A 10,824-nucleotide genomic window follows, 5' to 3' on the forward strand; every position below is an offset into this window, starting at 1 on the left:
AATGTTGGAGGGGAGAGAATCTCTGTCTAGTCTGCATATTCCCAGGAGCCCAGGATATTGCAGAATTTATTATTTACATCCCCTCCACTGCTTATGTAAGATGAGGAAATAAAAATAGCAAACACAATTTCCAGGGTTGTGGGCAGGAGTTGAACTAATAATGACCAAAGGCTGAAAGGCAGAGAGGATAGTGGTGGAAGCCATGGGTTCCAATAGTGAACCGTGGCTACAAAAAAATCAGGATATAGAGCCTTACCTAGAATATGATGCCAGCTAGCTCTTAGAATGTAGTATACCTTAGGTTACACATTGCAAGATTTGCAAGAACTCAAGGAAACCCGAGTTCAAATTCTCCTTTTCTGCCTCTAGCTGTGTGATCAGGGCAACAAACTCTCTGTGCTTCCATTACTTCGTCTGTAAAATAGCAATGATGATAGTATCTACTTTTTAGATCGTTGTGAAGTAGCGTGTGCAAAGCGCTTAGCTTCACGCCTGGCATATTCCAATTACTCAATATTAGTTTATTATTATTATTGACAATATTTAATCTGGGAGGAAATCCACACACGTAAGATAAATCAGGGACACTTATCTTCTTCGTCACAATTTTCTGTTATTTTTCAATTTTCTAAAATAAGTATGCATTGCTATTAAAATTAGAAGGGGTTAAAATCCCACATATTTTTGAATAATAGAAATTTGACCAGTCTACTGTTGCCTAAATTTCCCGCATCATAGTGTTCAAGGAGGTCACAAGTGTGCATGTTAAAAGCACAGACTGTTAGGCCCCAACCCAGAAATACTGAATCAGAATCTCTAAGGCATAAATCTGTTCATCTATGCTTTTAACCGGCCCCACAGATGATTCTTATAATGGCGCACTGCTAGGACGTGCTAACACAGAGCGAGGGCCGCAGAGTCTGCGCGAGAACGACCAGCACAGGCTGCAGCAATCACGAGGCCCTGGGCCTACAATTCCCCTACTGCCCAGCAAACTGGCGACAAGCCGGTCCGGAGTCTGCCGGGAGTTGTAGTTTCCCGGCCAGCCCTCAGCCTATAAGAAAGCCGGAGGTGATTGCCGAAAACTTCCCACCCCACAATGCAAAGGACGGCGGTGACGTCATCTGCAGGGCGTCCGGGATGGAGCGGGCGGTTTCTGCCGCCTCTGCCACCACCTCCGCCGCCTGAGAACCTGCCTCCTCCGCCACCGCCTCCGCCTCCTTTCCCACCTCCTCTTTCCCGGGTTCCTTCGCTTCCTCTCCACGACCCAGGCCCTCTGTCTCTGAGAAGAGGCCGTATTCGGTCTCCTTCGCGGGTCCGGGGCGCAGCAATGGCGGACGGCAGTGGCGGCGGGGGCACGGGCGCAGTGGGCGGCGGTGGGGCGGGCCAGGCCTCGGCGGGGTCGGCGACAGGCGGGACGGGGGCCGGCGGCAGCGGCGGCCCCATCAACCCGGCCTCACTGCCTCCCGGCGACCCGCAGCTCATCGCTCTCATCGTGGAGCAGCTCAAGAGCCGGGGCCTGTTTGACAGCTTCCGCCGGGACTGCCTGGCCGACGTGGACACCAAGGTAGCTGAGGCCGCCCGGGCCGCGGGGGTTCGGGCTGCGCGTGAGGCCGCCAGGGTTGCAGCTTTGCTTTTTCAAAGCGGAGAGAACAACAAAAGATATCTTACAGACCTCGGCAGTGAGGTGCTAGACCGCTTGGGGCAGTACAGGGAGCTTTCTGAGTGATGCACACGTGGGTTCGGCTTCCAGCCCATCACGGTCAGCGGAGTGACTTAGCCCAGTCGCTTCTCTGAACTTGGGGATTCAGTACTGGTTTTAGAGCCTAGACCCTATCTTTCCCAAGATGGCACTCCTTTAAGCTCCTACGTAACAAATCTCAATATGTTAAGAACAGTGGAGGAAGCCAGATAAGTAAGCGTGAATGGTTTAGAATGTCCACCCATTCTCTGTTCACCGTTAAGGAGCTGACATTAAACACAGAATGGCCTGAATGCACAACCTTCAGCGTTTTATAACTATTTGTTCTTTTTCTCTAGCCCAGTGATTTGCAGACTTGAGTATGCAGTTGAATTAAGGTACATTGTTGTAGAACCAGCCCCCTTATTTTGTACTCCATCATGGATTACAGGGGATTTGGTGCCTATTTTAGATCCTGATGCCATAGGTGAACCCCCTAGTAAAATGCTATTTCACTTTACCTACTTGCCAAGGTCGTTTGTCTTCAATGAAGTCATGTGCGTTAAGTGTCAGACATGCAGTAGTTGATGGAATGTTCATTTTCTGCCTTTTCAGAAGCTTCTCTAACAAGACTATGGTCGTAGATTGAGGAGGCTCTGTTACTGACTGGGCTCCTCCAGGGAAGTAGGAGCTCCTCTAGGCTCCTCTGAGCCTATCATGGAGATCTTTTGCCTACCTCACAGCAAGATTGTGAGCTTGAAACTAGACCTTAACCATAGGGAAAGGCCTAGTCCATTTATTCGCTGAACTTTTACTGGCCTATTGTGTGCTGGGCTACATGGCTACAAGAACAAGTCACTACCCAGTCCTCAAACCTTGTACTCTAGGGTAGAAAATTGACATGTAGACCAGATAGTATGTATAGTAAGTGGTGTGTACTGTCATTCTCCAAGATTAAAAACCCAAGTAGAAATGCTATGCTTGAAATGAGGTATTGAATTTTCCTTATTTAAGGGTCCCAGATATGTATTGACAGAGCTTTCACCTTTCCCAGGACTCTGGGTGTTCTCAACTTCCCCACTCATATTTTTTGTGTCATTAGGTTTTGTGTGGCTTAATGTAGTATGCTTGTTATTTTAAAAAAAAAAAAAAATGTAGGATTGAGAAGCTATTGGAGAGGGAGTTGGAGCTTTCCCCACTTAACACCACCTTAGTTGTGCTTTCTGGTAGTTACCAGGTTGTTTTATTTCTTGAAGAGAGTGTGGTTTTGGCACATCTTAAGTCCTTCGTTGCTTTAGCCCCATGGTTCTCAGTGTGATCCTTGGATCAGCAGCATCAGCATCACTGGAGAACTTGTTAGAAAAGTGTATTCTTAGGCCCCTTCCCAGACTGCTGAAATGTTTAGGGGAAAGTGTGCTGATGATGTTTGTAATTTACTTTGCAGTGCATCCAAAATATAAATAAATAGAGCAAACTGATAGGTGAATGGAGAGAGGGATAGATAATACAATAAAATGTTCACGGCAGAGTCATCCATTTGGTTACTAATATCTCTTGATTACATCTTAAAGCTTCTTCCTCTAGAAAGGGACTCTTGGCTCCAGTTCAGAAATCTCAGGGAATGTCCGCATTGTCTGAGCATGGGTCAGGCACCCACCCTTGTGGCCAGGAGAACACGGCATCCCCCTGCCCTACCATTGTGAAGAGAAGATGGTTACCAGGAAAAAGGAGTGGGTAGGCAGAGAGTTACACGAATGTCTTTGAATTTCACTCGTCACCCGTCTCGCTGCCTTCTGTTTTCCAGGTTTGGTGGAGAGTCTTGATGTGTGAGTCAGTTCTCTTGGCCTTTTTGAAGAGTTCACTCATGGAGTTAAAATCTGCTGATTCCTTTGTCAGTTTCATTTATCTGACTGTTAGCAAACCATGGCTACAATAACACTGCATAATAAACCAAATCTCAGTGGCTTGTAACAAGCATTTGTTCTCACGCTGCTGGGCTGCAGGTCAGCTGAAGTTCACCTGATCTAGGTAGGCTTCAGCTGGATGGCTGCACTGTAGGCTGTCTGGGCCTGCGTCCAAGCTGTGGGTTGGTCTTAGGTCTGCTACACGAGTACTCGTCCTAGGTCCCAGGCTGAAGGGGCTGGGGTGACCCAGGACGTGCGCTCATAGAGTGCCGTCAAAGCACAAGAGCCGTGCTAGACAGTACATCCACACTTAAGATCTCTTGTCACCAACATTCCATTGACCAGAGCAAATCCCGTTGCTAAACTCAACGTCACTGGGGTAGGGCAGTATTCTTTGCCCACAGTGGGAGGTGGCGAGGAGTGACATACTGAATGGCAGTCACACTATGACACCTGGTCTGGAGAAGAGCAGCTTATAGTGCCAGAAGTTTTTGGAGTCTCAGAACGTGCATTCCTTGTGTTCATGAAGTTCCTTCTGATTTTGTTCTCCTGCTCCTGGTTGAGTCTAGAACATTTGGGATTAGTAAGTGCCTCTCGTGTTGCTTTTTGGACTTACGTTGTGCTTCCTCTCAGCCTCTCTCAGTGTTCCATGGGCTTTGACTTCAGTCTCCTTTCTTGTGACATGCTGAGGTTTGGGTGGCCTTTCATTTTATGCAGAGGGCTGTCCTGAGCCCTCGTTTATTGCTGAGAACACCCTGCAAGGTGAGCAGGGCAGTCATATTTCAGTTTTACAGGTAGAAATGACTGAGACTCAGAGGCTGGGTGACTTGTTGAAAGTCAGAGAGCCGATAATCAACGGAACCAGCTAGAACCCAGTTCCTTTGATTTGGAAACAGCCTAGATCTAACCTTGGCTTTGCCACGTGGGCAAGTTGTTGACTTTTTCAAAGCCTAAATTTCTAATCTCTAAAATGGGGGCAGGAGAGAGCTAGTAGGACCTCCCTCATAGAGTCACTTGAAAAGGAAGTGGGATGATAAAGCATCTGGCATTGTGCCCACCCCCCATAAGTGGGCATTTTTGTCAGTCCTTAATTCACGCTCTGCCATGCTGCATGGTGATCTTCATAGTCACGGTGGAAGTGTGTTTAAGGACTTGAAAATCTACGTTTATATGAAAAGCAGTGTTCTGAATGACTGATTACCAAAACTTTGGTGCATGTAACTTCTGACTTTGCCTCTTTTTAATATTTTAGCCAGCTTACCAAAACCTGAGGCAGAAAGTGGATAATTTTGTGTCAACACATCTGGACAAGCAGGAATGGAATCCTACGATGAACAAAAACCAATTGCGAAATGGTCTGAGGCAGAGTGTGGTTCAGTAAGTAAGCAGAATTGAGAGTGAAAAGGCAGTAATCACAAGTATGACGCACAAGAAAGCTGATGCAAGTTGCTGTTTGGTCAAGGGGGTGGTACTTTACAGTAACAATTTGCTGCAGACCACTCCTTTATTAAAATCAAGGTTCAAGCAAGCAAAGAACTCAATTAAAATTCTTGCTAGTTTATCCAATGTACATAGGCCTCCTGTGCACATCTCTACTGGGTATGTCGAAAGATAGTCCAGATTGAAGCATATTCCCTACTCTTTAAAGTTTTCAGTATAGTCTGAACATGTGAAGGCATTTTATACCAAGATAGCCATGTTTGGCTCTTAGGCAAGGGGAACTGGATCTTGATTCTCACAGTGAGTGTGAGTTATACAAATTCTCTGAGTCCTCATGGCCCCTCTGAAGTGTAATGGCAGCTTTCAAGAAGACATGGAGTCTTATTAACGTGTGTCCTTCACCATAACAAACTGAACCTTAATAAGGTGCTATTGATAGCTTATCCAGGTGACTTCTCAGTGTCAGCGGGCATAGAAGTGGAGGTGGGTCATGGAATCTTGGTCCTAAGATAAGAGTCTTTTTTTTACTCTTAATACTAGTGCTTATGTTCAGGCTTTCTTGATCTACTGAACTCCCCTGGAATATCTAAAAGCTTATGAAGCCTGCCTTTTTAAAATGGAAATATCAGGGAATTATGCTGAGTGAAAAAAGCCAATATGAAAAAGATACCTGGTGGGTGACTCTATTTATATCACATTCATGAACTAACATAATTATAGAGATGGAGAATAGATTAATGATTGCTGGGGCTTAGGGATGGGAGGAGGGAGTGAGTGTGACGAGAAAGGGGTAGTACGAGGGGGTTTTGTGGTGGTACAGGTAAGTATCTTAATTGTGGCAGTGGTTACATGAAGCTACTCGTGTGATAAAATTACACAGAGCCACCCGTGCAGACACACACATGAGTGCAGCTGTAACTGAAATCTAGATGAGGTCAGGATTGTCCCGATATTTTCCTGGGTTTGATATTGTACTGAATCTTTTTAAACAAAGAAAGCTAAAATTTGTAAAAGCTCTCCAAGAGTTAGGGAAGAAGCATGATATCAAAAGATGCCTGGTGCCTTGTCATTCTGGAATCACTACCCAGCACCTTTGTTTCTCTAGGGAGCAGACTGGTGGCACAGGGATCCTTCAGAAAGAAGGGGACAGTAGCCACCACTTACAGAGCAGTTGTTACATGTCTGGCACTGGTCCTTAACGTGTGTTGTTGCTAATCCTCTCAAAAAGCCTGTTTTACATTTTTAAGTAACAAACTTGTGTTTACCCTATCTTTTAAAAGATTGGCCAGCATATTAAGAAAATAAATCAAAACACGAAGTATTTTGAAATATTTGGAAAGGTGCCATTAATGGTATGAAGACTGTCAACATTACTGTTAATTTTCAATAAGCATTGATGCCATTCTAGAGGTATGCATGTGACACTTGTTTTTATATACCTTTGATATGAAATGTGACACAGAAAAGGACGCAGAACAGAAGTACAGTATAACAAGTAATGAGAACATGCCAGTAATCGCCACCCAGGTTGAGAAATAGACCCTTACCTGCACCCTCCAAAACACCCTGTGCCTGCTTCCCTCCTTTCCTGGATATGCCCTCCTTTCAGAAGTTCACCATACTCCTGACTTGGAATTATTTCCTTGCCTTTTTTTCATAGTTTTGTCACCTGTGTAAATTTTCTTGCTTTTTGATTTGATCTAGAATATATTTAACCTGAACACATTAATTTGGATTTAATACTGGGACATTTCGCTATGATTCATGCTAATTTTGAATTTGAGGCAAATTCTGATCAAGTTTTGAAATGAAGGTTGGCTACTTAACGCTCGAGTGCTCTCACCAGATGAGGCACGGCAGCAGCCCTCAGCCTTGGCTTGCTGGCCTGGCGGTTCGGGCCCAGACGCTGTGTGCCAGTTCCACAGCATCGCAGGCTTACCAGCAAATCGGTTGAACCTCGTTGTAACCAGAAGTGTTTTAACTACATGATGTCTGTTCATTTCACCTTTTGTTTTAGGCTCCTGACAAGACTTCATGTTTGCCTCAAATGCTTTTACAATCTCCAGGAAAGTGAGCTACACTTTCTTGGTACTTTGTTTTTCCTGATCAGGCTTTTACATCCAATAGAGACCCCTGTGAATCTGACTTAGGAAGCGGCGTGGTGTACTTGGAAAGCTGTTGGCTTGTGACTAAGGAGAGGTGGCTTTGCTTCCTGACTCACCCACAGCCTGACACTGACCTCACTGTGTTCTTGTGCTCTCTAAGGGCACCCTGCCTAATGCAGGTCTACCTGAAAGTGCCCTATGCACTAATGGCTCTGTGTTTACATCGAGGCTTCCTGTTGATAAACAGTGAGTTACCCCTGAATCTAGGGAGCACTTTATTCACTGTTCGGCCTAACCAGTTCAGAGCCTGTTTCTTGTCTTACTTGTCACTGTGTCCATTCACTCATTTGTCTCCTTGGCTGTACCTGACACACCATTTGCCTAGTTACTGCAGGACCTATCTTACCCAAGCAAAGGCTTGAATGGCCTAAGAACTCTCAAGTCGAAAGGAAAATAAAGCCTGTCCATGTGCTTGTGATGGTATTTGTGTATTTTAATCCTTTGAGAAGAACAGTTCAGTTTGAACCTGCATGGACTATTTTCCAAACTCTTCAAATGTGGTTTGTTTCCTGTTGTAATAATCTTCCTCACTCTCTGGCCCAAGTGTTTGAATACAGACATTAGTAAATTTTGGCTAATTTTTGCTCTGCTTCAAAAAGGATATAGGCTATGTTTTAGCCCCTTAGGAGCTTAGAACCAATTAGTTTCTTGTCTGTTTATTTGTTTGCTCCCAGGTTACCTAGTATGTCTTATAGGTAACAACCACAGCTGATGGCCATGTGGAGTTGTTGTTAATGTCAACACTCCAGCCCTGACAGATCTGTGTTGTATAAAGTTTGGGGATTAGTAGCCAGGCTGCTGCTGGAGGCTACTTCTGCTTGTTTTAGTAAGAGAATAGATGTTGAAGGAAATGGAGTCAAGGCTGAGGCTCTCTGGCTTTGACAGTGTGATTAAGGTTTTCAACTCTACATGTGTCTTCAGGTTCTTTCCTACTGTGTTCACTTGTTCTTTGTCTTTGGGACTGGGTGCTTAGTTTGTTTGGTTCCTTTGTACAAGGTTAATGTGGTAGTGGATGAGCTTGTGAATTAGGAATAATAGCTGCTGGTTGTAAATTGCACCTCAAAAGTAAAAATGTAATGGCTTGAACTCTATGTGTAAGTGGATTGCCCCTTGAAAGAACTCCCTAGAAGGGCTATAGCTTTGACCAGGTGGACATTTATTGGGCTCTCAGATGACACTTTTGGGGAATTAAAGTGAGTTTAGAGGAACTAAATAACAGTGATCTGTTTGTCTCCGCAAGGTCAGGGATGTTGGAAGCTGGAGTGGACAGAATTATTTGTCAGGTGGTGGATCCCAAACTAAACCACATCTTCAGGCCACAGATAGAACGAGCAATTCATGAGTTCCTGGCGGCCCAGAAAAAAGAAGCTATGCCAGCGCCCCCTCCAGAGCCTGAAAGCCAAGACCCTCCACCTCCATCCCAGGATGCTTCATAAGGTCCGGTATCCCGTCTTTTGTCCAGGAGCATTCATCTCTGGCTTATAGATATATAAAATGGATAGAAAAGGGGTAAGCCATTATTGGGGATCATATTCCTTATATATTCAGAAAAGTAATTTACTGCACATGGACTTTACCTACTGTTTAAGAGTCATTTTTTACTGAGAACTAACTAGTAGCATTTTCCTGTGTCAGTGAGTATGATTTTCTGTGCCACCACAGCTAAACATTTAAGCTATGAATAGACGCTTCATTAGAAACCAACTGGAATGATTGGCGTGCACAAGGGAAATTCAAATGAAAGTCTTGTTTTTCTGAAATTGCTTAAATGAGTCTCTCCCCTGGATATAAGTTAACTTGGGTTTGCAATTTAAATATAAAATCAAGCAATGCCTTCTAAAGTGGCATCCTACGGGGGATTCAAAGTCTGCTTTAAGCCCTGCTGGATTTCCTTGTATTTAAAGACTTTGGTTTGAGTTTACCGCTATCAGTTACCATAGGATTCTTCTGTTATGAGCACTCCTTTTTTTATTGCATTTTAAATTTAATTTAATTTAAAAAATCAGCTGTAGATGCACAAAACAATGCTTTTTGCAGGGTTTGGGAGACATTAGTACATATGAGCAGTGATCAGCGTGTAAGCAGTAGACTCTTACTTAGCCGTTGTTGGTAACCACCGGCGTGTGCCTTATCCCTTCATTCTACTGTGGGGTTCTCCTTGTAAGATTCTTTTAATATATCTGTTATTTTTGATAAACGAGATAAGCTTCAGCAAATGAACAAGACAAGAACATCAGCCTCGCATAGAGCACTCAAGAGAGAAATTGTCTCTGTGCCTATATTGGGAGAAGACCTCAATTCCATGAGGGAGTGTAAAACATTCATTTCAACTGTTTCTTTCTAGTTTAATTGTAAATTCCTTTAGGTACATAAAATTAAATATAGTCTCTTAACAAAAACTAGCATTTTGATATGATTCTCTTTTTAGAATATGCCGGACACATTTTGGAAGCTCCATTGAATTACTGGTGAAGAAATGGATTTGGTTACCTACGAGTACAACTTCAGAATGAAGACAGGCCAAGGTCACTGATTTCAAGATTCAGCCTTGACTGTGGGGCAGTGTCCAGACTGAACAGGGCGCAAGTTTGGCAGTGGGAGAGTTGGCCATGTGTGCCCCCGCATTGTGCTGCCATCTGGCCAGCCCGTCCAAGGGGATGACACCCAGTAGACACTACAGAGATATAAAGAAACACTACATCAACCTGGGACTGTCCCGTAACAAACCCTTATACTTGAACTTGGAGACTGTGTGTGCATTTTAGGGTTTGTGCTTGAGGATAAATAAAAGCTACAATGAAGGAACATAACCAGTCCCGAGGACGCAATTTCAAAGAATGACAGTAGAGGTTAGCTGGGAGTAGGTATTTGACAGTGCTTATTTGATACTGTTTCTCAGAGTTGCAAACTAGAATGTACAGACCATTAGCATCAAATAGCTTTAAGGTTGTTGTGACTCCCTTGTACATGAATCTTGTAGCCCCCAGTTTCCTTTCCCCTGTAGGAGGTGACAAAACATGGGTCCCTAGAATGTATGAGGAAGTCCATGTGGTAGGTATAAGGAAAGACATTCTCAGGCTCTCTGTCAGGGCTTTTTTCTATCCTGCAAGGGCTAGTGAAGCTTGGGTGTGTTTATTTTATTCTCATGTTTGTGTTTTTTAGAAAAGTGAATAATGATAAATGGCTTAAGTTTTATAATAAAATCATTTGATACTCTTACTCTGAAGCTTCAACTGAATCATAGACCCCAGGGTGTGAAGGGTAACCTTTTTCCTCTGCCTGCGTGCCATTCCTGTGCACAACACATGACTTAATGGCCATGAAGAGTTGATGTCTATCATACCTTGGAACTACCCTCGCCCTGAAGCTACTAGGTCTAGCCGGAAGTGAGCAGGCAGTGCCTCTCCTCCCCTGGGCCATTACTGATGCCAGTCTTCAGTTGAGGGCAGTACGTGATACCAGTGTTTCTCAAACTTGCGTGTGCAGAAGTATCACATGGGGATCTTAGAAAAAATGCATCTTCTGATTCAGAAGTTCCAGGGGACCTGAGTGTGCTGCTGGTAAGCTCCAGGTGATGCTGATGCTGCTGGCCCTTGGCAGTGCTTCGTGTCCCAAGCCTTGGATAATGTCAGAT

General features: G+C 44.3%; 1 protein-coding gene across 2 annotated transcripts; it reads left to right on the forward strand.

Moving 5' to 3' along the window:
• Positions 1-1,143: 1,143 nt before the first annotated feature.
• BOD1 (biorientation of chromosomes in cell division 1) lies at positions 1,144-10,409 on the forward strand. Of its 2 annotated transcripts, none has more exons than XR_015551903.1 (4): positions 1,144-1,567; positions 4,838-4,962; positions 8,431-8,699; positions 9,619-10,409. XR_015551903.1 is itself a non-coding variant. In XM_004428508.3 (4 exons), exons 1-3 carry the CDS (start codon positions 1,331-1,333, stop codon positions 8,624-8,626), a joined length of 558 nt encoding a protein of 185 aa, XP_004428565.1. In that variant the 5' UTR covers positions 1,148-1,330; the 3' UTR covers position 8,627; positions 9,619-10,409. The 2 variants fall into 2 exon arrangements, 1 of the variants encoding a protein (XP_004428565.1); XM_004428508.3 differs by having other exon boundaries at positions 1,148-1,567; positions 8,431-8,627.
• Positions 10,410-10,824: the final 415 nt, after the last annotated feature.

The sequence above is a fragment of the Ceratotherium simum genome, chromosome 4 (genome assembly GCF_057802395.1).
Source record: "Ceratotherium simum simum isolate JZ-2026a chromosome 4, ASM5780239v1, whole genome shotgun sequence".
NCBI lineage: Eukaryota > Metazoa > Chordata > Mammalia > Perissodactyla > Rhinocerotidae > Ceratotherium > Ceratotherium simum.